Here is a 27621-nt window from a genome sequence, read left to right as displayed (position 1 = left end):
CCTGTGAGCGTGGTCTTCCCTGCCTGCCTGCCACAGACATCCCTGCTGTCTGGACAGAGGCTCAGGTGCTAACAGCCCACAGCACACTGGTCCCCTCCAGCCCAGCAGGACTCTGGCGAGTTCCCCCCTCAGGAATCTCCCCCTGGGACGCGATGCGTCCCGGTGATGCTGGGAAGGTAGGCTCTGGCGTCTCCTTTTCTCCCAGGCTCCACAGGCCCCCGCTGAGCCGCCCTTTGCTGCCGCTCTGGCCCTTCACCGCCCATCTCCGGTGTTGCCTGTGGTGCTCAGGTGTCCTCGCCAGAACCTTCCACCTTGAGCTTTCTGGGGAGGGACCCCGCTAGGCCGGGCCGAGGTTTGGACATGAAGGGCTTGCCCATGGGTCTTCCAAGGTCACATCCAGGAAAGAGGCGTCCGCAGCAGCCGTGATGGGCGTGACTGCCAGCGCCAGGGCGGGCCCCCGGAGTCAGTGGGCGGAGCTCATGACTGTGCCTCTGCCCCTTCCTTCCAGGCCTGTTTCTCCATCCGTGACTGCCCCGTGTGGATGGACTCCAGCACCACAGCCCAGTGCCGCCAGCTGGAGGCCACCGTGGGTGGAGCCCAGGCTCTCAGCTGCCTCACCGGGTCCCGCGCGTATGAGGTGGGCGGCGCCCGCCATGGGCTGGGGACGGGCTGGGCCAGGAGGAAGGTCTGGTTGCTGGCTCTGGTGCCTTCTCCCTGGGTGTCTGGGAGGACACGGCTGGTGACCTGTCCCTGTGGGGATCACGTGAGGCTGTGTGGGTGCCCCCCCGTGGAGCCAGGACCGGGCACGCTGGCCCCTGATGCTGAGCAAGGCCATGCATGCTGCTCAGCGAGCATGGCAGACCTCCTCTTGCTCCTCAGCTCTCCCAGGTCAGAGCTGAGGCGTGACCGCGGCTGTGCTGTGTGTGGGGGTGACGATGGCACCTCAGCTTCAGCCTCTTTAACCTGGAGACAAAAATAGCACTTACATTTTGGGTAGTTTTGCAGCTGAAAGGAGTCAGTGCTTGTAAGATGCTTAGTGCAGCTCCTGGGAAAGTTAAAAAAATAAGAGTGCCTCTTTCCTGCTGGCTTCAGCCATGGTCCTACCCCATCCCCTAGGGTGGCTGCTATTGGCCCAGCTGGGGTAATTCGATACTCCCTGGAGCAGAGGTTTGGGGGATAGGACCAACCCCACTTGGGTTGCCTTAAGGAAGAAGAATGTGGGTGGGGAATACCTGAGTCCCCTGCATGGGTGCCCTTGTGGTCAGAGCAGACACCCTCCTGTGTAAGGAGCGAGGTTACTACTAAGGATGTTCGGCAGACATCAAACATTTCCAGATTTGAGGCCTTCTTAAGCTCTCATGCTAACTAATCTTCAGAGCATGGTGCACTAACTTTACTTTATGAAGTTGATCATTCCCTGTAGGATTTGGGTTTTTAAGAATTTGCACTCTTTTTCCAGCGATTTACAGGAAACCAAATTGCAAAGCTTTACCAGCAGAACCCCGAGGCCTACTCACACACAGAGGTTGGTTAAACGTTCCTCTTTTTTTTTTTAAAGAGTTTTTTTTTTTTTGATGTGGACCATTTTTAAAGTCTTTATTGAATTTGTTACAATATTGCTTCTGTTTTTGGTTTTTTGGCCGCGAGGCATGTGGGATCTTAGCTCCCCAACCAGGGATCGAACCCGCACCCCCTGTATTGGAAGGCGAAGTCTTAACCACTGGACCACCAGGGAAGTGCCTAAACAGTCCTCTTTGATTGAAAGTCACAGTTGAATCCCTTTTATAACTTAGCATAAGTAAATCTCATGTGCATGGGCTAAAAACATTGATTAGCAGACATTAAAAATGATATATATTCAATTTGCTTTTATTCTCATTGTCAGGCTTTTTCCAAAGAGGAGGGAAAGAACGGAATTGTGGGAAAGAGAATTCCGGGGCTCTCCTGACCAGAAGGGTGGAGATCAGGGTCAGGGTGGGAGCAGGGAGACTGGTGTCTTCCTGGGACCACCTGAGTAGGAGATCTGGGTGCCCTTAGGCTCCGTCTACTCAATTTCTATGGTTAATGCAGGATGGTTACCTGCATTTGATTGGTGTGGGGTCATTGTTTTCTTAGGAAATCTGTAAGGCTGGACCAATGTCTCCAGCTGTGGCCCTTCAACCAGAGCCAGGAACCCAGGTTCATTCCTTGATCCACAGTTGCTGAAAGGCAGCACTTAATGCTGCCTGAGAAGCCGCTCAACATCCTGGCTAGTGATTGTCCTCTCTGAGTAATTAGAAAATGATCAGCTTGTGTTAAACCAAATTGCCTTTTAAATCTTGAACGTTAACATGCAGTTTTTAATTTAATGATTCAAGGTTCCAGGTTACTCTGCAGCGTTAGCCGTTAATGAAGGTTTTGGGTGGAGGGGGTGATAAAAGTTCTCTGAATTCTGTGTGTGGAACAAAGGTGGCCCAACTGGGGACAGGAGGTGATGGCATTCTCTCCCCTGGTCCAAGGGCCCGTGATTCCCATGTGGAAGCAGAGACTCTCAGGGTGACATTTAGAATCCATTATCAATTCCTCCCGCTCATGTTTGGCGCCTCTGGCTTCTAAGGGGCCGGCTTTCACTTCTCATTCTGAACCCCTGAGAGTGTGTTTGTTGTTTCTGAATCCTGTGGCCACGCATCCCACTTCCTCTGTGACTAGATATAAAGACCACAGACATGGAGGAGGGAAATCAGGGCACCACACTCCCTGGCATATGGATTCTGGGTGAAAACCTGCTTCCCTAAGCATGGCTTTTTTATAAGGTTTTGTAGTTGGTTTGTTTGTTGTTGGTTTTTATTTTTGGCCGTGCCTCGTAGCTTGCAGGATCTTAGTTCCCTGACCAGGGATCGAACCCAGACTCCCGGCAGTGAAAACCCGGAATCCTTCCCACCAGGGAACTCCCTTTTTTTTTTTTCCATTTTGAACTTGACAGTTTTATGGCTTGTCAGAAACTGCAGAGCAAGGGGCTTTCCTAAGGAGTCACTTCTTGGTGTTCCAGCCACTCAAAATGCTCTGAAGGACTGAGGGATACTCAGTCCCTCACATTGCTGGGGCATCTTGCTCAAAATTTCTACTTCCCTCCCCAGTTTAAAACTCTTGTTCTGTTGTGTGTGTGTCAGAAGTAGTCAGTTGTTTATGGAAGTGAGTCATAAATCTCGCTGTGTTTCTCTCTTCTGCAGAGAATTTCCTTGGTCAGTAGTTTTGCTGCTTCTCTGTTCCTTGGGTCTCACTCTCCTATTGACTACAGTGACGGTAAGTCTTTGGAGTCCATGGTGTGGGTCTGTTTAGCGGGCGTGCGGGCAGCGTGAGCCCCATGCACCCGGGTGGGTGCCAGTCTTCCAGCCCTACCGTCTGTTGCCAAGAAGGGAGTGTATTATCTTTTGCAGTGTAACAAATGGCCCCAGTGCTTAGCAGCTGAGAGTCATAAATGTTTATTATCTCAGAGAGTTTCTGAAGGTCAGTAATCAGGGAGTGGCTTCTCTGAATGGTTCTGGCCTAGGGTCTCTTAGGAGGTGGCAGTCAAGCTGGCTGCCAGCACTGCGGTCACTTAAAGGCTTGACTGGGGCTGGAGGATCCACTTCCAGGCCACACACGTGACTATGGGCCAGAGGCCTCAGTCCCTTGCCACGTGAGCCCCTCCCCTATGTGGGAGCTGGATTCACCCCAGGCGAGGGGTGAGAGGAGACAGCGGCCAAGCAGAAGCTGCAGAGTCTTTCACATGATCTTGGGAGTGATGCACATCCCTTTCCCTGGTCACACAGACCTACGGGAACAGGGAGAGGGGACCTCAAATGGTGTGAACACTAGGGGATGAGAAGGATCATCTTGGAGCTTGGCTCCCACAAGGAGTTACTTACTGAAGTTTTTGTCCACATTTGGGGAACTCATGAGAGTGGTGAGCTTCTGGAATCAAAACTGTAGCAAAAATAAATGCAGATACTATGTATAAAACAGATAACTGGGCTTCCCTGGTGGCGCAGTGGTTAAGAATCCGCCTGCCAATGCAGGGGACACGGGTTTGAGCCCTGGTCCAGGAAGATCCCACATGCCGCGGAACAACTAGGCCCGTGCGCCACAACTACTGAGCCTGCGCTCTAGAGCCTGTGAGCCACAACTAGAGCCCGTGAGCCACAACTACTGAAGCCCTCATGCCTAGAGCCCGTGCTCCACAACAGGAGAAGCCACCACAATGAGAAGCCTGCGCACCGCAACAAAGAGTAGCCCCCGCTCGCCGCAACTAGAGAAAGCCCGCGCGCAGCAACGAAGACCCAACGCAGCCAAAAATAATTACTTAATTAATTAAAAAAAAAAAAAACATAACTAATGAGAACCTTGTGTATAGCACAGGGAACTCTACTCAGTGCTCTGTGGTGACCTAAATGAGAAGGAAATCCAAAAAAGAGGGGATATGTGTATATGTATAGCTGATTCACTGTGCTGAACGGTAGAAACTAACACAACATTGTAAAGCAACTATACTCTGATGAATAAACAAACAAACATAAATGAATGCAAACGGTGCCAGTGAGGAAGGAGAGCTGGGAGGAGGTTGCTGGAGGAGCTCTTGGCTGAGACTAGCATGGAGGGAGGAGAATGCAGAGCACGAGCCCAGGCCTGGGAGAGTGGCCTCGGAAGAGCCTCGAGTCGCTCCGCGTCTCAGGGAGCTCAGCTGAAGTGTGTGAGTGCTGTTGTGCACCAGACGCTAGTCTAGTTTTAGGGCAAGTAGGGTGACTAAGGAGTGGTCCTGAAGCTTCGCTCACAATCTGGAGAAGAAAAGCTTCGTCCCACACAGGAACCCAGCTCCTTGGAGCTCAGACCAGCAGAGCCCTACGCATGGAAGAGCCTGTATCCACCTGTGTCCTCCACACTCACCCCAGCCGGCTGCTAAGTGCTGCTGGGGAAGGTTACATTGTTGCTCTAGACATTCCTGAGCTTCACACTCAGCTGGGCCTCCACCCGCTCCCCTCACTGTCCAGAAGTCACCTCTCAATTTACCAGCGGTCTGACCATCTCGCATGGGCACGGGGCTCTAGCAGCACCCAACCCACCTGCCTGCCTCCACCTGGGCCCACAGAGGAGGAGGAGGGCTCTCCACCTGGGCCCACAGAGGAGGAGGAGGGCTGTCCACCTGAGCTCTGGGTTCTCCCCCCTCCGCATCCTCAGGAGAACCTTGGGAGAAGTAGATCGTTGTAGGGAAGACTTAGCTGATCTTAGTAACGAGCGTGAGGAAGTTTAGAGGCGTCTGAGAGCTTTCCTCGAAGAGTTAGATGTGACTGGGAAATCCCTGAGAGCTGACCCACATCAGTGCCAGGGCCGCCTCTAGCCTTGAACCCCAGGGGACACGCAGAGCCATCCTAGGTGACATTGGTGGGAGCTCCCCTCCCCCAGCCAGGTCTTAGAGCAGCAGATTTCCAGGCTAACTGTGGGATTTAAGCCTGTGAGGAATGTTTGGGGGGGCGGGGGCAGGTGTTTCTAAGGGCCCTGCTGGCCTCTGGCTCTCTGGTTCGAGTTACCTAGGCACATTGTATACGTTCCATCGGGAAAGAGCTCCAGATATACGTTTGCTGTAAGAATGATCCACTCTCTGCCAGATTTGTGCATTTTTACAAAAGACCCTTTTTTAAGATTTCTCTTTCTTGTTTCCTTCCTTCCTTAGGTTCTGGAATGAATTTGTTGCGGATCCAGGACAAAGTCTGGTCGCAGGCTTGCCTTGGTGCCTGTGCACCTCACTTAGAGGAGAAGCTCGGCCTGCCGGTGCCGTCATGCTCAGTTGTGGTAGGTTCCCTGCCCAGTGACGCGGCTCACTGGAGAGCTGGCAGCTACTGGGAAGCTGTGTAGTATACACACACACACACACACACACACACACACACACACACCCATCCATTTACACACGGGCACACACACATGTGACTTTGTCTAGTACAAGATAAGTATTTGACGTGATTCAGAGCGAAATGTCTGTATCAATGTCTTGTACTCAGGTGCAATAACTACATCAAAGTAAAAAGCTTCTACGCAGCAAAGGAAACGGTCAACAAAGTGAAAAGGCAACCTATCAAATGAGAGAAAATATTTGCAAACTATATATCTGATAAAGGGTTAATATCCAATACATATATAAAGAACTCATACAACTTAACAGCAAAAAACCAAACAATTCAATTAAAAAGCTTTAACCAGGGACTTCCCTGGTGGCACAGTGGTTAAGAATCCACTTGCCAATGCAGGGAACATGGGTTTGAGCCCTGGTCCCTGAGATCCCACATGCCGCAGAGCAACTAAGCCCGTGCACCACAACTACTGAGCCTGCGCTCTAGAGCCTGCGAGCCACAACTACTGAGCCCGCATGCCACAACTACTGAAGTCTGCACTCCTAGAGCCTGTGCTCTGCAACAAGCCACCACAACGAGAAGCCCATGCACTGCAACAAAGAGTAGCCCCCTCTCGCCACAACTAGGGAAAGCCCACACACAGCAACGAAGACACAGCACAGCCAAAAATAAATAAATCAAAACAACAACAGGGACTTCCCTGGTGGTGCAGTGGTTAAGAATCTGCCTGCCAATGCAGGGGACATGGGTTCGATCCCTGGTCCGGGAAGGTCCCACATGCTGCAGAGCAACTAAGCCCGTGTGCCACAACTACTGAGGCTGCGCTCTAGAGCCCACGAGCCACAGCTGCTGAGCCCTCATGCTGCAACTACTGAAGCCCCCGTGCCTAGAGCACACGCTTCACAATAAGAGAAGCCACCGCAATGAGAAGCCCATGCACTGCAACGAAGAGTAGCCCCCGCTCGCCGCAACTAGAGAAAACCCGTGCACAGCAACAAAGACCCAATGCAGCCAAAAAAAAATAAATTTATTAAAAACAAAAAACCTTTAACCATCAGTGTGGCACCCACATTCGGAATAGACACTGGCTGTCCACGCCCTGGTTTCCCCTAGTTGGCCGGCTAAGTTCTTGGTTGGGCCCTGCACTCGGCCCTTTGGCGGGGAGCATGTGCCCTGCAGCCAGAACAAGCAGAACCCCTGGGTGGTGCAGAGCGTTGGCTGCGAAGGAAGGACAAGAGACCCTGAGTCCCGGGGAGAGTCACAGAGCTGGGAGGGGTGGGCCACCAGGAGAACCAGGCTATCACGAGTGCCTCAGTCCTCACGTTGGGAGTCCCAACCACAGAAGCACTTTCTGAGATGAACAGTGACCTGCTGAAAACAGCCTTTGCCACCACGAGCAGAATCTCAAAGCCAAATCGTCATCATCCAGAGGGTGCCGTGAGGCCAGCGCATAGAGCTTAAATTAAGGGTGTCCTGCCCTGTAGAAGCAGACAGTTCAGGACCCAGGCAGGCTGATGCACAGCAGAAAGAAAAAGGAAGGGCTAACAGAAAACAGCCAAGCCTCTGGGACTGGTATTCCACACACGGCTTTTAGTTTCAAGTGAGATGGAGAGCGGTGTTTTGTCCACGGCAACCGGCTTTGTTTGCCTTATGCCAGGAACACATGCCTCCAAGAGGTAGCCTGTGCAGACACCAGCAGCTTGAGGAATGGAAAAGAACTGATTGTGAAAAGTGTATTTTCATTTGTAACGTAGGAACCCACGTGATGGGGGGAAACAAGCAAAATCCATGTTTTCTGTCATCCCGTTTTCTGAAGGTGGTGCCCAGATGGCTTTCTCTCCTTTTCTGCAGGAAAATATTTGGAGATATAGTGTAGCAGACGCTTCCCACCTTGCATCCTCCCAGCCCACTTTTTTGCCAGCTGTTGTGGCTTCACGCAGGTGTCGCCTAGCAGAGCCCTGCGTGAGCTGCATCTTATTTTCCTCACTTCTGCCCGCAGCCTTCTGGGACTCTACAGTGCTCTGCCAGCCTGGAGGTTCAGGGAGTTAGCACCCCACGTGTGCCCTTCACTGGTGGGGAGCTACGGAGAGCTGCTCCCTGTTCCACCCCTAGGTGGACAGCCCCCCCGTGCATTTCATGCAGTTCCTTGGATGCAGCTCACAGCCATGACCAGCTCCACAGAGGACCCTGGGGTGGGCTTTCCCCCCTTCCATGTTTCATTCTTCCCTGTCCCCTTCTCATTTCCTGGGGTTACTTCCCCAAATAAGCCACCTGCACGAGCCCTGACTCAGGCTCTGTTTTCTGAGGCAAGGGAGGCCAAGACAATTATCTCCCAGGAGATGGCTTTATTCTGATGTAAATCCGAAAGTTGGCTGGATGGAGTAAAATGTTCTTCCCAGACACCAGGAAATCCCATCATTTATTTTACACTTTTGGAACCAAGACAGGGAAAGGGGGGAAAATGCTTTCTTTTCATAACTGTGCTCCCTAAAGACTGTAGGTCTGTCCAGAAGTTATCCCTGCCCTCTGATCCCACAGGCGGTCTTGGAGGGGCCCTGAGAGCTGTGGTTCCTGGTGGAAGCACCTCCTCCACACTGCCTTTCCTTGCTTTATTTTCTTTAGAACGTTGACCTCTGCCCACATGTGTCCAATTACTCTTAATCTGACTGATAGAGCGTGTGTGCAAGGCATTATCTACTTCTATGAGTTTGCTTAATGATTTCCTCCTGTTATTTCTTTATTTTTAATGCTACATCCATAATTTGGAGCTTACAAAGCAAGTCCACAATTGGAACTGGTCTGTTCTAGTTGCCTTGAATCTCAAAATTAAGTGGGCTTCAAGGCAGTGGGATGACCTCACATGCGTGGTTGCAGCCCTGTGCTGGGCTCCTCTGGTGTTTTGTGAACAGGAGGGACGTCCCAGGTGTGATGCGACTGTAGGCCCCACCCAGGTCTGTGGCCTTCCTGTGGCCCGAGGTGTGGACAGTTGTGTCGAGCAGGTGGGGTCTGCCTCAGCAGAGCGTTCTTGCCTTCTCTCCTCAGGGGGCCATTTCTTCCTACTTCGTCCAGCGCTATGGGTTTCCTCCAGGATGCAAAGTGGTGGCCTTCACTGGGGACAACCCAGGTGAGTACCTCATGGGATTTCACCCTCCCAGTAGCCTGCCTTGGTCCTTGCTGGACATTGGAGAATGCCAGCCGGCTTCTTGGGGCTTCTTGGGGCTTCTTCGGGAAGCCTGTCCGTGGCGGGCCCTCCCTCCCTTGGTGCCCGCCCGCCTGCTGGTCTGAACTCTCACGCCTTGTACCTGCCCCACCTTGGCTCTGACTCCGCCCACAAGAGCCACTGAGTGCCGCACCTGCAGGTGAAACCTGATCAGCGATTGAGGAAGACAGTGCCCACCCTCCCTCACCTGCCTTTTCTTTCCTTTTTTTTTTTTTTAACAACAACCATTAATTTTTATTAAATTTCTAATTTAAAACAAATATTTACAACATTATCAGTTTGGGAAAAGACGAACAGTAAAAATGAAGAAAAGTGATGAAAAGACAAATTCAAGGGCAGAATAAATACAGCCTATTTACACGCCTGCCTGGCCCTGGTGGCTGCTGCCAGAGTGCCAGACCCTCAGCCTCAGAATTAGCAGCAGTTCAAATTCTCCTCCAGTTTCAACACGCCCAAGGGTGGGATTCTGCATACCTGCCTTTTCTCTTCCAAGCTAAACATCTCAGTTCCCCCAACCCTTCCTCTGGGACCCAGCTTTGAGTCTCTGCCCCATCATTTGACCTATAGGTATGACTTCATCCAAGCCCCTTGTCTCCTCTTCGTCCTTCTCTTCTCCTCTGGGGGTTCCTGAGGCCCCTCCTGGAGGGGCTGACTGGTCTCTAAAGAAAGGCCAAGTGGCCACAATGAGTACCACCAGACTGCTGCCCCTCACCCCACCTCTGCAGCCCTTTTCCTAATGGGCCACCAAATCAGGGTTGCTGGATAGAGTAAATACAAATACAGGACACCCAGTTAAACTTGAATTCAGAGGAAGGACAAGTGATTAGGTAGAATGAGTGTGTCCCAGGCAATGTTTGAATTTCAGATAACAAATGATTTTTCAGTGTAAGTGTGTCCCACTTGTTGTTTCTCTGAACTTGAAGTGTGACTGAGCGTCTTATATTTTATCTGGCAAGTCTACCCCAAGTTGCCATCCTGAGCAGCCATTCCTTCTCTAAGGAAGTGAGTCTCAGGTACATATGAAAGGGTTTGGTGGAGGCCGGGGTCTGACTTCAGCCCTTCTCCTGGTTTCCACACCCATGAGCCTCCCTGTGCTTACCTCCTACTGGTTGTACAGATGAGGATGTGGACAGCAAAAATAAAATAAAAAGAGAGAGGCACACGTGTCTAGCAGTGGAGCTGTGTGCCTAGAAATGGAGCTGAAGGTCTTGTTAAAATTCATTCATCATCATAATGATGATTTTATATGCCGTATTTCCTGCAGTATCTATGCGTATTTTTGTGCCCAGGAAAAAACATTTAAGTCACCGTTAACTATTATTTCTGCCACCACTACGAGTAACACTCGTGGTGCTCCTAGGTCTGCTTTGGGCCTGTCTGCTTTGGAGCTGAGGGCACAGCGAGGATGTCCCCGCCACCCCTGTGGTCGCATCAGTGTCCTGGCTGTGCCCCCTCCCTTCTGGGGTGGCCTCCCCTCTGGCATCTGCAGGGAACCCCCAGGAGCCAGACGAGGGCCTCCCTGTCCCTGCGCAGGTTCTGTAGAACTTCACACAGAGCCCTGTTGTCAAGGCACAAACCCAAACTCAGAGCAGGTTTTGGAGAAGGGACCCTCGTGTTCCTGGTCTGAGGTGAGGTGAGATAGAGGCTGGTAGACAGTGGCCAAATTCCTGCAGGAGCAAGGCTTGAAGCCTGTCGCTCTGTCCCCTGGGCGCCTGATTTAAGAGGCAGCTCTGGCCTGTGGTGGGCACGTTCTGGTGCCCCAGCTCCTGGAGGATGCCAGGCCCCAGTTCCTGTCTGCCCTAAAAGCTGAGTCACCCTCAGAAAGGAACAGATGGTGCACAAGCGCCGATTCAGGACAATTCTGTGCTTTGTGGGCCATGTTTGTTTGTCTTTCAAAATGAAAGTAACTTCATCAAGTCTCGTTAGAAACAAATGTATTGTTTTTTTATATTGGAGCATTGTTGATGTACAATGTTGTGTTACTTTCAGGTGTCCAGCAAAGTGATTTAGTTATATATATAGGTATATCTATCCTTTTCCAGATGGTTTTCTCATATAGGTTATTACAGAGTAGTGAGGAGAGTTCTCTGTGCTAGACAGTAGGTCCTTGTTGATTGTTTTATATATATCAGTGTGTCTATGTTAATCCCAACCTCCAGGTATTTCCCTCCCGCCCGCCCCCCGCCTTTCCCCTTTGGTAACCGTTAAGTTTGTTTCCTAAGTCTGTGAGTCTGGTTAGAAAAATGTATATTCTTACACCTACTCTATCAACTGGAAGAATGTCAGGGAGAATAATGGGCCTGCTTTTGAACCACAGAAGCATGAGCTTCTGGGCATGTTTCAGAGGGAACAACAAAGAAGCAGCTTCCTAAACTGTCCTTTTGGACTGCGGTTTCAGGCTGAATGCTAGAGGTACCAGGCAGGTAGCCCTCAGCCGGTCCCTCCCTAAGTCTGACCTTCACTTTGCTGCTGCCTTAAGTAATGCATTAGTCTTATGCTTTTTTTTTCTTATACACAAGGGATACCTCTTCACTGCAGAAAAAAATTTTAAGTACCGACAAACCAAAGGAAGGATGTAAAAAAAAATCATCTGTAATCTCTTAACCCAGAGATAGCCAAAGTTAAAATTTTGAGGGCTGTCCTTCCAACCTTCTTTTCCTATGCCCGTAAATAAACAGTTTATTTTAACCAACCAAGGCAATATTTTTGTGCAGCATCATTAGTGGTTGTTTAGGTTTCCATTGTTCTGGCATTTACTTTGCCAGTGTCCCTCAGATGGAGCTGGGAGATGGAGAGATGGAGGTAGGCGTGGCTTCTACCGTTGAGGCCATGCGAACGTTATCTTGTCCCTTGTCCCTATAGCAGCGGTCCCCAGCCCTTTTGGCACCCGGGGCCAGTTTCGTGGACGACAGTTTTTCCACGGACGGGCGTGGGGGTTTGGGGGAATGGTTCAGGTGGTAACGCGAGCGGCAGATGAAGCTCTGCTCGCTCGCCGCCGCTCACCTCCTGCTGTACAGACCGGTAGGGGGCTGGGGACCCCTGCGGCCTATAGGATAAGCTCTCGGAGGTAGGATTCCTGAGTCCAGGGCTCTGACACTCTGCTGATCGTACCTCTGCAGCAGTGTTTGTGTACACCTGTTCCTGCCCACATTTCTCCTGCATTCATTCATTCACTCAACGTTTAAGCCTGCTGCTACATGGCAGACCTTCTTTCAGTTCCAGGGTGTATCAGTGAGCAAGGCAGATAAACTTCACTGCCATGGGCCTCACATAAAGGGGGGTCAACATGACCTTTACCCTTTCCATACCACTGAGGTGGGGGAAAGCCCCTCACTCCGGCCTCGCCTTTGTCTTTCTCCGCCGTGTGTATCCTGGTGTCTTGACTTGCCCCCTTGGTCCTCTGCACTCCTGGGAGTGCCTAACAGCGGGTGGGGAGTTTGGACCCCTTTAGATGAGGTTTCTGAGTCCAAATCAGAGGCCCTGACCACAGAGACTCCACCCTCTAGCCCTTGGGGCGTTCTGAGCCCTTGGCTCACCCTGTTCCTGCGTCCCCCTTAGCTTGTGGACTGGGGTGGGAGATGGGGGCTGCGCTCCCATCTGGCGGGGTGGGGGTGACTGGTTTGCTTTGTGGCTCTCATGTGACCCCCTGCTAACCACAGGCTCCCCTCCCATTCTCAGCGTCGCTGGCAGGCATGAGGCTGGAGGAAGGTGACGTTGCGGTAAGGTGACCACTCACTCCCTCAGGCAGGGTCAGCTTTCTGCCCCAGGGGATGAGGGTGCTGGGGTCTCAGCACCATCTTTGCTGCCTATCAGAGGGGCTTCCAGGGTCAAAAGGCAGCTGAGGGAGGGGATAGGGAGACCCAGGCCCCAGGACCTGTCCACAGGTCCTCTCTTAGAAGGTCATTTGCCTTTGCTGAGCAGACAGGTCCCCTGCCTGCCTTGACAGTGGCCAGTCGTGGTGAGCACAGTGGCAGAAGGGTCAGACCTCGGGCTAGAGCACTGTGAGCTCCCTAGGCGATGAAGACGTAACCCAGACCCTCCTGCTTCTAGTGGGAAGCCTGTTGTCACCCGAACCACGAGTTAGAGGTAGTTGTAGTAAGTTCTAGAAAATCGGCCCACAGGATCCATGGGAGCCTGAATCTGGGGAGCTGACTTTGGACTTTGGTGTGGGAGGGTCAGCAGAGGTTTCTCTGAGGAGGTGGCGTTTAATCCGAGGTCTGCAGCCTGAGGAGTGAAGCAATGAGGGTCAGGGCGCGTGGAGCTGCCTTACCTCTGCCCGTCTCTCTCCAGGTCAGCCTGGGCACCAGCGACACCCTGTTTCTCTGGCTGCAGGAGCCGACGCCCACCCTGGAAGGCCACATCTTCTGCAACCCGGTTGACCCCCAGCACTACATGGCCCTCCTTTGGTAGGTTGGGTGGCGAGGAGGAGGTGCGGGCAGGTCTGACACCATGTGGAGCCCCCCAGGTCGTTCCACTGCGCAGGCTCTGGGGGCAGCTGAGACCCCAGGGACTCACTGGGTCTTGCTGAGAGCAGAGCTGGGTGGGGAAGCACCCAGGACCTGAAGTCTCCCCCAAACCCAGATACAGATCCCATCCCCAACACCTGTATCCTGTGTGGCCTGAGCCAGACCCCGTAGCATATCTGACCCACACTTTGCTCATAAAATGGGGAGAATAAGAGGTTTACTTGATAGTGTTGTTACGCTATGTCTGGCACATGGTGGACCTTCAACCAACGGTAGCAAGGACATCCTGCTTCCTGACAGTTCTCATGGAGGGGGTCTGTTCTGCACCCTCCAAACAGGCATTTGGGGACCTGCTGGAAGCTACTAAGGGAGAGTTTTTAGCCTTGAAGCTCCAAGAACCACTGAAGAATATGTAGGTCTAGTAAATCTGGCCAGCCCTGCCCCTTGTCCAGGTGGTACAACGTGCTGAAACCACAGCTGTGTCTCTCCCTGGAGCTCCTTTGTGGCAACCTCCCGTGTAAACAGAGCCCACGACAAGTGCATTTCCTGGTGACTCCCAGGGACATGCGCTGGGTCTGATACCTGAGGAGGAACCTCAGATCTCTGCTGCGCGCTGGCTGGGGTTGTGGTCCAGCCTGACCTGCAGCCCCTCTACCTGGGACTCTTCACCAAAGCCCGTGGGTCCAGTCAGCAAGCACCAGGTCCCTCCCTCAGGGTTGTGTGCACTTCTGCAGCTTTAAAAACGGCTCCCTCATGAGAGAGAAGATCCGTGATGAGTTGGCTTCCAGTTCCTGGAGTGAGTTCTCTAAGGCGCTGCAGTCCACAGAGATGGGGAACAGCGGAAACCTGGGTAGGCTGTCTGGGGATGCCTGGGTCTGTGAAGGGGCAGCAGCTGCTGCGGGGAGGGCCAGGGCCAGGGAGAAGCCAAGGGGAGCCCAGAATGTCTGCACTTCTGCTCCATGGGCCTTAAAAAACTAGCGTGAGACCCCATGATCTGAGTGAGGTGGGAGTGGCAGATCAGGCCAGAGCTGCATCTTCTGTGCCCCTCGAAGCCCCTGGTGACAGCATCAGAGATGGCAGCCACAGTGCCTGCTCTGCCCTGTTGCATGCCCACATGCAGCTTTCTGCCCCAGACACGAGGTCTTGTTAGGAAAAGTGCCCAGCATTGGGGCAGGCCTTTTGCGCAGGGAGGGGATGTGCCTCCCTTAGTCAAACCCATGCTGGTATTTTAGAGTTAGTTGGACAGCTAGCTGTCTCCTGGCCTGGGCGGCCACATGAGAGCAGGAAGAGCTGTCTCCATGAAAAGCTAGCCTAGGCCTTTCCAGTTGCCCTCCGTCCTGCTGGAGAGAAGGACCTGAGAATATTCACAGGTCTCCAGGGGATAGGGGGTCCCGGGGAACAGGGATATAGGGTCATTTCACCCTGCTTTTTTCTAAGGCTATTGAGAAGCTGATCTTTTGTTTTTGACCACTGACAGCTAATCTCTTCCTGGTCTTGTTTCAGGTTTTTATTTTGATGTAATGGAGATCACCCCTGAAATTATTGGGCGTCATAGGTTTAGTGCAGAAAACCACGAGGTACGTGTGTTATTGGTATTGGAGCTACATTGGCTCCATTTTTGACTATTTAACAAATGCCTATCAAACTATGCTAGTTTTAGGGACCTCATTCATTTACTCAGCCATTGATAAAACAAATACTTAAAAAATTTTTCTTTAAACTGAAGTATTGTTGATTTACAATATTCTGTTAGCTTCAGATGTACAGCAAAATGATTCAGTTTTTTTTTTAGATTATATTCCATCATAAATTATTACCAGATATTGAATATAATTCCCTGTGCTACACTGTAAATCATTGTTGCTTATCTATTTTATGTATAGTAAGTAGTTTGTATCTAATCCCGTACTCCTAATTTGCCACCACCACCCCCGCCAGTAACCATTAGTTTGTTTTCTATGTCTGCAAGTCTGTTTCTGTTTTGTCTATAGATTCATTTGTATTTTTAGATTCCTCATATAAATGATATCATATGATATTTATCTTTCTCTGACTTACTTCACTAAGTATACCACTCTCTATGTCCATCCATGTTGCTGCAAATGGCAACATTTCATTCTTTTTTATGGCTAATACGCCGTTGTATAGGGACTTACCTGGGTCCAGTGGTTAAGACTCTTGGCTTCCAATGCAGTTGTGCATGGGTCGATCCTTGGTTGGGGAATAAGATCCCATATGCCATGTGGCGTGGCCAAAAGATATTTTTAAAAATATATATTCTGAAAAAAAAAAAAAAATATATATATATATATATATATTCTGTTGTATATATACCATATCTTCTTAAGCCAGTCATCTGCTGATGGGCACTTGGGTTGTTTCCATGTCTTGGCTATTGTAAATAATGCTGCTGTGAATGTTGGGGCTTCACGTATTTTTTCCAATTAGAGTTTTCCCTGATATATGCCCAGGAGTGGGATTGCTGGATCATATGGTAGCTCTATTTTTAGTTTTTTAAGGACCCTCCATACTGTTCTTCATAGTGGCTGCACCAATTTACATTCCCACCAACAGTAGGAGGAGTCCCTTTTCTCCACACCCTCTCTAACGTTTATTATTTGTTGACTTTTTGATGATGGCCATTCTGACTGGTGTGATAATTAGTGATGTTGAGCATCTTTTCATGTGTCTGTTGGCCATTTGTATGTATTCTTTGGAAAAATGCCTATTTAGGTCTTCTACCCATTTTTTGATTGGTTGTTTGTTTTTTCAATATTGAGTTGTATGAGCTGTTTGTATATTTTGGATATTAACCTCTTGTCAGTCTCATCATCTGTAAATATTTTCTCCCAGTCCATAGGTTGTCTTTTCATTTTGTTGATGGTTTTCTGTGCTGTACAAAAGCTTTTAAGTTTGATTAGATCCCCTTTGTTTATTTTTGCTTTTATTTCTTTTGCCTTGGGAGACCGAGCTGAGAAAACATTGGTATGATTTATGTCAGAGAATATTTTGCCTATGTTCTCTTCTAGGAGTTTTATGGTGTCATGTCTTATATTTAGGTCTGTAAGCCATTTTGAGTTTATTTTTGTGTATGGTGTGAGGCAGTGTTCTAACTTCATTGATTTACATGTGGCTGTCTAGCTTTCCCAACACCACTTGTTGAAGAGACTGTCTTTTCTCCATTGTATATGCTTGCCTCATTTGTCATAGATTAATTTACTGTAGGTGCGTGGGATTATTTCTGGGCTCTCTATTCTGTTCCATTGATCTATATGTCTGTTTTTGTGCCAATACCATGCTCTTTTGATTACTGTAGCTTTGTAGTATAGTCTGAAGTCTGGAAGGGTTATGCTTCCACCCTTGTTCTTTTTCCTCAAAATTGCTTTGGCAATTTTAGGTGTTTTGTGGTTCCATATAAATTTTAAGACTGTTCTAGTTTTGTGAAAAGACGTCATGGGTATTTTGATAGGGATTGCATTAAATCTGTAGATTGCTTTGGGTAGTATGGCCATTTTAACAATATTAATTCTTCCAATCCAAAAGCATGAGACATCTTTCCATTTCTTTGAATCATCTTTGGTTTCCTTTAATAATGTTTTATAGTTCTCAGCTCCTTGGTTAAATTTATTCCTAGGTTCTATTTTTTATGCCATTTTAAATGGGATTGTTTGTTTACTTTCTCTTTCTGATATTTCATTATTAGTGTAGCAGATTTCTATATATTAATCTTGTATCCTGGGACTTCCCTGGTGGTCCAGTGGGTAAGACTCCTTGCTCCCAGTGCAGGGGGCCCAGGTTTGATCCCTGGTCGGGGAAGTAGATTCCACATGCCGCAACTAAAGATCCTGCAATGAAGATCCTGCGTGCTGCACCTAAGACCTGGTGCAGCCAAAAAAAAAACCCCAAAAAACAAACAAACTTGTATCCTGCTACCATGCTGAATTCATTTATTAGTTCTAATAGTTTTTGTTTGGAGACTTTGGTGTTCTCTATATAAAGTATCACGTCATCTGCAAATAGTGACAGTTTTACCTCTTCCCTTCCAGTTTTATTTCTTTTTCTTGTCCAATTGCTGTGGCTAGGGCTTCCAATACTATGTTGAATAGAAGTAGTGAGAGTGGGCATCCTTATCTTGTTCCTGAATTTAGTGGGAAGGCTTTCAGCTTTTCACTGTTGAGTATTAATGTTGACTGTGGGTTTGTCATAATAAAACAATACTGTTGATGTGCTAGGGTGCACTCTAGATGCTGGGGCATCAGCAAGATATAAGACAGATGCTGTACTTTCTCACAAAGAGGAGTGTGGAACACCTAAGGGTTCTCCCTGAGCTAACGTGTGCTCCCACTGATTGTCATTAAGCATCTTGGAGCCTGTTTCCTTGGTGAGCCTTATCCTACACCTCCCATCTCCAGATGATGAATTTCCTCCTGATTGAAAGAGCCTCTGGCACAGGAGGCACTAACATTTGCTGATGTTTATTGAGCACAGTTTAGTTCCAGGCGCTATGTGTGTGGGTTTCTTTATCTTCCTCATTTATCTCTCAAAGCAACTCTGTGAATTAGGTATTTTCATCCCCTTTACAGATGGAGAAACTGAATATCTCACCCAAGGCACCAGGGCCTAGGTGGTGGAGGCGGTCAAACCCAGTCCTTTCTGGCCCTAAAGCCGCTATTTTATTTGCCCTCCACCACACGACCTTTCCCAGGAGGGATTTGGTTGATACTTGCTGCTTGGAATTGACTTTTCTGTGAGATGGTTACCAGAGTCATCACCACATTTTGGATTGGACCTGAGAGACTTTTCTGACCCTAAAAGGTGTCTGGGGAGTTTCAGTAAGTCACTGTCTAATAAGTGTAACAGAGTTGGTGTTGGATTATATGCCGATGATGGCATTACACATTGTATTGTAGATGGAAAGCTTTGTCTAAAGTATAGGGAGTTCATCTCAGTCTTCTGGTGGGGGCCAGTTTGGTTTCTGTTGCTCGTAGAAAGAAGACATGCCTGTTCTCTTTTGTGTAAATCTGTCTGGGTTTATCAAGAAGGGAGTTTTCTTCGTTCATTTCTTCAATCAACAGATATGTATGACTGGTGCAAACAAGACAAACAGGGTCCCTGCTCCACGGAGCCCAGTGTCTAGGAGGATGTAAACAGGTGAACGAACACACACACGATTACGGTGTGTGATGTGGCTCAGACGGGAAGGAACAAAGCGACGTAGGGGAAAGCAGGGCGTGTGCCAGGGACTTGCCTTGGATAGGGTGACCAGGTGGGCCTCCCTGAGGAGGTGGCCTTTAGGTGCAGACTTGAAGGATGAGAGGGATCCCACGTGGGAAGCTTGGGCGGAGTCCTGGCAGAGGGAGCAGTTTAGGAACTGAAAGTAGGTGAGTTGGGTTGGAGCAGTTCCTGAGGGAGGGAGCGGTGGCGTCAATCACTGGTCTCAGGGGCTGGGGAGCGGGGTGAGGCTGGAGTGGGCGCCATTCGGCTTTAGCTGGAAGGGCAAAGGGCGCGCCACAGTGCTGGGTTCTCAGCACAAGCTCTCCCTTCATGAGCATCAGCTACATGGACCAGGCTCTGCTGTCTGCTTTATAACAACCCTGAAACATAGGTGCTCCCATTACCTCAGTTCTGTTAAGAAAGAAAATGAGAGACTCAAGAGGGAGGAGGTATGGGGATATATGTATATGTATAGCTGATTCACTTTGTTATAAAGCAGAAACTAACACACCACTGTAAAGCAATTATAGTCCAATAAAGATGTTAAAAAAAAAAAAGAAAGAAAATGAGGCTCATAAGATGTATGTTAACTTATTCGAGGTCATAGAGCTGAATGGCAGAGGCAGAACTGGAACCCTCGGCAGCCTGAAACCGAGCTCTCCCATCCTCTGACTCCCCAAAGTGATAGACGCGTGAGGCCGTGAGCACGTGTGTGTGCGTGTGAGTGTGTGACGAACAAGTTAGTGGTTCAAGAGCACAACTATGGGTGAGCTCCAGTGGAGGCCTGAGTCATGAGCTCTGAATCTGGGCTACTCTTAAAAAGACACCACACATACGCACACACCACATACATACACACCACACACATAGACACAGACACACACACACACAGTGAGTGGACAATGAGAGTTCTTCACTCTGCCCACTTTCTCCCGGAATCAGGTCTCAGCATTCCCCTGGGACGTGGAGATTCGAGCACTGATCGAAGGACAGTTCATGGCCAAGAAGATTCATGCCGAGGGCCTGGGCTATCGAGTCAGTAAGTGAGCTGCTGGCGGGCTGTGTTCTGGGGTGGGCGCTAAGGGTTCTGCGCATACCCTGAGGTGCTTGAGACCCTTCCTGGCCTTCAGGCCAGGCCTAGTGGACACTGTCTGTTAAGGCTCCATTACAAGGGCCTTGTTCGTGCAGGAGGGGCGTGGAGCCTGGCTCCTGGTGGTGGGGTGAGAAAGCGATCGACTGGCACTGTGGTCAGGCATAGACCAGGAGGCAGGTTGTTCCTGCATCTCTGCTCCGTCCCCAGGAGCCTCATGTCCTGGCCAGGAACTATAGGACTTGGGAGATCTTTCTGTAACCCTAAGCTCCAACCTGCAGACTAAATGTCCTAAGCTCTGGATCCCGAGGACACGGGCAACGCAGGTGGGAAAGGTCTAGGCTGGGGCCATCGCTGGACCTTCACCTTCTAGCCTGGGCAGGCCCCATCTGCCTGTGGGACACAGCTCTGGGCATTTCAGCTTGAACAGGGAAGAGAGGGGATGTAGAACCACTGTCAGAACTGAGAGACCTGCAATGGAGAGGGCAGAACCAGGGCTGGGGGAGGCCCATGGGGAAGGAAGGGACTTCTAAGAACTTGAGCTATGGAATGTGGGCAGCTTTAGGAGGTCAGCAAGTTCCCCTTTTTGATGGCGCTGCAGTGGTCTGGCGGAGGGCAGGGGGGGCGTCTGAAGGAGGTTGGACCCGCCGACCAGAGAGTCCAGGTTTCCAAGATATATTGTCCCTCTGGGCCAGCCGTGGTCAAGAGAAGGTAGAAAACCCCTGAATCCTCTTAGCTTGAAGGCCTCCTCATGATACTTTTACGGACAATCCTATGTAGTATATGTTTTATGCCTTTGAACCAAATAAGTAAAAGGATACTTTAAAAATAAGCACTAGGTAAACCTTTTTGAAAACCTGTTAGGCAGCATCTACTAAAGCTGCACACACGTCCACCCAGCAGCTTCACTTCCCGGTGGATGCGAGACAGAGATGTGGACATGTGTTCACTGAAGACGTGCAGGAGGACACTGCCGGTGGCCCTGTGCTTAGCACCCCACGCTGGAAACAACACAGTGCCCATCGATGGTAAGATAGGTGCCTTGTGGGGTGTTCAGGCGACATGATCCTACACAGAAATGAAAATGAACCAGCCTTAGCCACGCGCAACAAAATGGATGAATCTCACACATGAAAACGCTGAGCAAAAGAAGCCAAACCCAGAAGTACGCGTGGCAGATGCCGTGGACATCAGATTCAAAAGCAGACAAAACTATCTGCTGTTGTTGGAAGTCTGGATCGTTAGTAGTTACTTTTCGGGGGGCATGGAGGGCCTCTGGGGTGCTGGTGAGGCTCTGTTTCTTAGGTTACACAGGTGTGTTTAGTTGTGAAAATGTGTCAAGCTGTCAGCTTATGGTATGTATGTACATTTGTTAGGATGTATGTTATAGTTCAACAAAATTTTTTAAATAGAATGAACTTTATAGACAGTCCCACTCCTCTCCATCACCCCACCCAGAGTGTAAAAAGAAATTCCCCAAAGGTCTCCAAAGGCTTCCAAGGTCCCTGAGAAGTGAGCCCAGGTGAGCAGGGCAGAGATGGTGCTGAGGTGGGCGTGAGTGACTGGCAGGAAGGGATTTCCGGTCGTCAGGAGGGGGCACTTTGGGGGGCTGGGGGGCTGTCTCCACCGGCCCAGTGTGAGGGGAGAGGCAGTGAGGGCGGAGGGGCCCTCCTGGGCTCCAGGGGGCTAGTGTGATCACGTCATCGTTCCCAGCCTCTGAAGCGATTCTTGTGCAAAACAGCGTAAGCTTACTTATCCTCTTAGCAAGCTTAAGGGCCGAATCAAACCTGTCCTGCCAGCTCTGCTGGGTTCCTCTCAAACAAGATCACATGAATGAATGCGCTTGAACCTAAAAGGGTAAAAGGGCTGCACGAACTGTAGGCATCATGCTCCCAGTGGCTGCATGGCTTGTGGCATCGTGGGATCTTTTTTTTTAAAAATAAATTTATTTATTTATTTTTGGCTGCATTGGGTCTTCATTGCTGCCTGCGGGCTTTCTCTAGTTGCCGCGAGTGGGGGCTGCTCTTCGTTGCGGTGTGCGGGCTTCTCATTGCGGTGGCTTCTCTTGTTGCAGAGCATGGGCTCTAGGTGCACGGTCTTCAGTAGTTGTGGCACGCGGGCTCAGTAGTTGTGGCTCGCGGGCTCTAGAGCGCAGGCTCAGTAGTTGTGGTGCACGGGCTTAGTTGCTCCGCGGCATGTGGGATCTTCCCGGACCAGGGCTCGAATCCGTGTCCCCTGCATTGGCAGGCGGATTCTTAACCACTGTGCCACCAGGGAAGTCTGGGATTGTGGGATCTTAGTTCCCCCACCAGGGATTGAACCCCGGGTCCTGGCAGTGAAAGCGCAGAGTCCTAACCACTGAACCGCTGGGGAATTCCCTAGAGTTTCATTCTTGAACTGTCATAATCTCGTTTTAATAACATCTAAGAAGAATAAAAAGACATTTGAAGTAACACTGATGATCACGATAATAATAGCTGCCAACATTTACTGAGCACGTACTGTGTGCCCAGCCTGGTTCCTAAGCACATTATGTTTATTAACAACAGTGTCTCTGGGGTGGGTACCAGTATTACTCCTGCTTCACAAAGTAGGAGACCAAGTCTCAGAGTGTTATATCACTTGCTTGAGGCCCAAAGTGTTATATCACTTGCTCAGAGCTTCTGAACCAAGCCAGTCTGGTTCCAGACTCTGGGTTCTGAACCATGGGGTTACCTCTGCTTTCTTTAAGGAATGATCACTTTCTTGATGTTTGTATACTGTGAGACATATGGACCCAGCTGGGCGGGGCTAAAGCCATTGCCCCTTTTCAGCTTATATTTCGATGTATATTTCATTTTGTTTAGGTTGACTTATAAGAGCAGAAAAGCCTTATAGTAGCAAGTTTGGAAAATAAAGGAAAGAAAACTACCTATAATCCCATCCCCTCCTCTCCCCAACCACTCCTGCCATCTAGGACCGTTTTCTTCCAGTCTCCATTATGAGTTTGTTTTTTATAAAGCCAGAGTTCTATTCCCTTTGTACCTACAAAGAAGACATACAAACCTAAAAGTGTGTCAAAGTCTTCATGGTGCTTTGCATCATGCCCAGCTGACTTTTCTTGCAGTCCTGAATGGAGCATGTTTTGATTTTCCAACATGGAATCACACTGGAACATCTTCCCACGTCCTGGATTGTCTCCTTAGCCGGCTGACATTCCTTCCCCTTTTCCCAGCCCAGGTACTCTCTCTTTTTTTAAAAAATTAATTAATTTATTTATTTTTGTTTGGCTGCGTTGGGTCTTTGTAGCTGCGTGCAGGCTTTCTCTAATTGCAGTGAGCCGGGGCTACTCTTCATTGTGGTGCGCAGGCTTCTCATTGCGGTGGCTTCTCTTGTTGCGGAGCATGGGCTCTAGGCACGTGGGCTTCAGTAGTTGTGGCACATGGGCTCAGTAGTTGTGGCTCACAGGCATTAGTGTGCAGGATTAGTAGTTGTGGCCCACGGGCTTAGTTGCTCTGCAGCATGTGGGATCTTCCGAGACCAGGGCTTGAACCCATGTCCCCTGCGTTGGCAGGTGGGTTCTTAAGCACTGCACCACCAGGGAAGTCCCCAGGTACTCTCTTAATGGCTGAGGGTGAAGATGGGGGAGGCTGAGAGGAGGCAGCAGAGCCTTATAACATTTATTTGTTTTAAATACCTGCATAATAAATGAATGCCTCTTCATTGTAAAAGAGTCCTGTGACGCAGGGATGTAGCGATCTAAGCACTATGAGATTACAGAGGTCTCTGTTTTTCTGCCCTGCCCCCAGCTTCCGCATCACCACTTACACGGTCCATGGGGGAGAGGAGGGGGTGAGGAGGACTAGCTCTGCCTTTGGGACGCCTCTCCCACACCGACACCACCTAATGCTTGGCCGGTTTTTCTGTCCTGGCAAAGTTTATGTGCCTCTGGAGGATCACTATGCCATCTATCTTGTACTGCAGGTACAGCAAGTTAGCGCTTAAGGGCTCGTCTCATTCTAGGATTTAATTTATTTACACTTCTTTGCATTTACAACTTTTTTTTTTTTGGCCACGTGACATGCGGGATCCCCAGTCGACCAGGGATCGAACATGTGCCCCCTATAGTGGAAGCGTGGAGTCTTAACCACTGGACCGCCAGGGAAGTCCCTGCATTTACAACTTTTTGATAGCATTAAATAAAAATACGTTTTTGTTTGTTTATTCAGCATTCTCTCATTGTCACAGCACAGGGGATGTTCTTTCTGGACCATCTCCATTTTAACCCGAAGTGGAACTATATGTCTTTTACTAGACTGTGGTTTATTATTTTTTATTGTGAAAAATATGCATACAGTAGAATATGTGCTTCATACAGCTAATTGTGAAACATATTAATAAATCAAACACCTGTTCATAGAGCACTCTGGTTAAGAAATAGAACATTGCCAGAACCTTAGATCCATCCTGTGTACCCTCTTCAGTTGCATCCCCAAGAGGTGGATGAGGAAGCAGCCTCACAAGCAAAGTTCACGTTGGACATGCGTGGACAGAACCAGCTTTAGATCTCCCCCGCAGTCCTGTGTGATAAGCAAGAGGCATTGGCCTGACACTAGCCCTTTGTGGTAGAAGAACTCTGGAAAACAGCCTTTTCTGCCTTGGGGGAATTGTCACAGCCGTTTTTTGTTTTTTGTTTTCTTTTTTCTTGCAGTGCCTAAGACAAAGATTTTGGCCACTGGCGGAGCATCTCACAACAGAGACATCTTGCAGGTAAGTGCCGGTAGCAAGCCCTGAGCTAGGGCCTCTTCCACGTCTAATACTTCCAAGAGCCAGACACTCAGCAGTAACACTGCCTCTGTTCCCACTCCGGCAGGGATGGGGAGCTTACAGCTCGTTCTCTCCCAGGAAGCCAGCTCTTTACAGCGCACCTGGCAAGCAGATTCTATCTTACACTCAAGTGAAAACCACTGCCCTGTACAACTCCACTCTCTGATACCAGCACTGGCCTCTGGCGTCACACAGAAAGTGCCTGTCCTTCATGGCAAACCTTCTCACATCTAATGCCTATGTTCTTGTCTTCCTCAAGGTTTCCCCCTTCCAATTTAAACATCTCTGATTTTCCCAGCCATTCCTCTTATAGTACAGTTGCCAGAATTTGTCACTGTCTTTCTGGTCCTTCATTATGCTAGACATATATGACCCAAAGTAGAATCAACCTGCAGATATCTGACAATCAAGCTGTCAAATCATGGGGCTGTTAGTGTCTTATTGGGACACTGAGAATTTTGGGGTATAGCCCGAGGCTGCCGTAGCTGTTGGAGTAACTGAGTCAACTGTTGACTTGTACAATAGTATACCTGTCTTAGGTAAGATTCTCTAGAAGCAGAGCCTGAAATGGAAATTATTCTATGAGTGATTTGTTGGGAGAGTGCTCCCAGGAGAAAGGGAGTGAGGGATCCAGGTAGGGCAGGGGAAGAAGGATGGGCAAGGATGTGGTTTTGGTTGGAGTCAGCTTCAGCTCCATCCCATGGGGAGATATGGTCCATGAACTATGCCGCAGACTTGCTTCCACCTTGGGGTAAGAGGGCCAACTGGCTGTCGTGGGAAGAGATATGAATAACCTCCTGTGAGAGGCAGCCTCGGTTCAGCAAAGAGCAATTCTTTTGAGGAGGGGCAGCTGTGAGCCATTAGCAGCCAATACTCACAGCATCTGGGTGAGGGTGCACACCGGTCCAGTAAGGGGATCCGGATGGGGCATCAACAATATCTCTGGTTAACTAAGACCCCCAAGTCTTTGTCATGTGAGCTCCTCTTAGTACACACCCTGTATTCTAAATTTATGCAATTTATTTTGGGGACCGACGTGGAAAACTTTATCTTTATTCCTATAAGGCATGCATTTGTTAGTTTGGGTTTGTTTGGCCTTGTTAATATTAGTCTGAGACCTAGCCATCTCCACCTTGATTGTTTGTTGCTAAGCATACTTTCTAAATCTTCCTCCTCGTCTTTGATAAAATGGTTAAACAATGCAGGGACAACCCAGAGAGCTGTGGCCCTTCACTAGAGACTTCTCCCAGGTCACCCTGACCCTATTATCACCAGGGCGGCATGGCCAAGTGTACTTCCTTTAAGGCAGTAGAGGTGGAATGGAAGGTATCAGAAGACGTACTAGAAAAGAGAGCCCAGAAAATGCATGTCTGTGTGCATGCTCCCTCTGAGGAATGAATGACTCACCACAGTAAGAACTTCTGTCCTTTCCAGGTGCTGGCAGATGTGTTTGGCACCCCAGTGTATGTCATAGACACAGCCAACTCAGCCTGTGTGGGCTCTGCTTACCGAGCTTTCCATGGTAGGTCAATGGATGGCGGCAGATGCCTCTGGTAGCGGTTGGGGCACTGGCTGGGCTGAGGACACTGGGAAAGGGAGATTGGGATGTTCCCAGTCTTTAGGGACATGGGAGGCTTGGAGTCTTTTTTTTTTTTTTTTTTTAAACTATAGGGCCAATTTTTAAAAAAATTATTTATTTATTTATTTATGGCTGTGTTGGGTCTTCGTTTCTGTGCGAGGGCTTTCTCTAGTTGCGGAGAGCGGGGGCCACTCTTCATCGCGGTGCGCGGGCCTCTCACTATCGCAACCTCTCTTGTTGCGGAGCACAGGCTCCAGACGCGCAGGCTCAGTAATTGTGGCTCACGGGCCTAGCTGCTCTGCGGCATGTGGGATCTTCCCAGACCAGGGCTCGAACCCATGTCCCTTGCATTGGCAGGCAGATTCTCAACCACTGCGCCACCAGGGAAGCCCAGGCTTGGAGTCTTTAGATTCACTTTTCTCCCCTCCCAGCAGGGTGGAACCAACCCCAAACCCTCTGTTCCTTTGTGCTTTACTTAAACTGGGAAAGAGAGGCAGGGTCCTAAATAAATGAGGCCTGGTCAGAGTCAGACTCAGCCCAGGGACATTGGTGGAGGGCACTTGGGCATGGGTCTGGACAGCTGGTGGGCAGGAAGGGGTAGATAAAGTCCAGAGCCATCTTTTCGACAAGAGCAGAAGTTGAGACAAAGGTGAAGGCTTGAGAGCCAAGCAGTCCAGGACCCTGGACAGCTCCTTGGGGGGTGGTGGGGAACCACGGCTCTGACGGAGGCCTCCCTGAAACTGCGGGAGCAGCACAGGCCCACAGGGGCGTTCTTGCACTCATGGGGTCGACTTGCCCTGTCCTCTGCCTGCTCAGGCCACTCCTCCGGCCACCCATGTAACTCAAGGGCCTTGTCCTTTCCCTCTAGCGGTTGCATTCTTCACGCATTTATCGTTAACTTTTTAACACACCCGTTTAAACTTGTATGTTTTCTTTCAACATTGAGAATTAATCAGGGACCGTAGCCTTCTCTTAATAATTAAACTCTTACTCTTTCATTCCCCTCCCTCTCTGCCCTATCCACCTCGCCCCACCTTGTGCCTCCGCCTGTATCAAGATCATTGGGCGATTTCTTTCTTTCTTTCTTTCTTTTTTTCTTACGGCTTGCAGGATCTCAGTTCTCCGAACAGGGATTGAACCCAGGCCACAGTGGTGAAAGCATGGAGTCCTAACCACTAGGCCACCAGGGAACGGGCAGTTTATTTCTAGGCTGTTATGTTTTTAATCAAACTTTACAACGTGTTGGCTTTTATTTGCACTTATGTATGAGTTTGTCTTTTTTTTTTTTTTTTTTTTTGACTCTCTGCAGTTTCTTTTTCCTTCATCTCTATGCTAGTTTTGTTGGAATATACAGCCTGAATGCATCTTTAAGAGGAAATTCC

General features: G+C 49.5%; 1 protein-coding gene across 4 annotated transcripts in view; it reads left to right on the top strand.

Moving 5' to 3' along the window:
- XYLB (xylulokinase) overlaps positions 1-27621 on the top strand; it is a 43465-nt gene that overhangs the window by 8751 nt on the left and 7093 nt on the right. For 2 of the 4 annotated variants that reach the window (XM_068557654.1, XM_068557656.1), the window contains exons 6-17: positions 509-637; positions 1460-1525; positions 3210-3282; positions 5687-5805; positions 8907-8988; positions 12763-12803; positions 13375-13490; positions 14285-14400; positions 15054-15127; positions 19707-19803; positions 24545-24603; positions 26095-26182. In XM_068557654.1, coding sequence (XP_068413755.1) covers positions 509-637; positions 1460-1525; positions 3210-3282; positions 5687-5805; positions 8907-8988; positions 12763-12803; positions 13375-13490; positions 14285-14400; positions 15054-15127; positions 19707-19803; positions 24545-24603; positions 26095-26182 — 1060 coding nt within the window. Of the gene's footprint in view, positions 1-508; positions 638-1459; positions 1526-3209; positions 3283-5686; positions 5806-8906; positions 8989-12762; positions 12804-13374; positions 13491-14284; positions 14401-15053; positions 15128-18133; positions 18343-19706; positions 19804-24544; positions 24604-26094; positions 26183-27621 lie in introns of those variants that run through there. The other 2 variants (XM_068557655.1, XM_068557657.1) reach the window with 2 other exon arrangements.

This window comes from Eschrichtius robustus, chromosome 12, assembly GCF_028021215.1.
Source record: "Eschrichtius robustus isolate mEscRob2 chromosome 12, mEscRob2.pri, whole genome shotgun sequence".
Taxonomy (NCBI): Eukaryota; Metazoa; Chordata; class Mammalia; order Artiodactyla; family Eschrichtiidae; genus Eschrichtius; species Eschrichtius robustus.
This window is presented reverse-complemented; position numbering and strand designations above follow the sequence as displayed.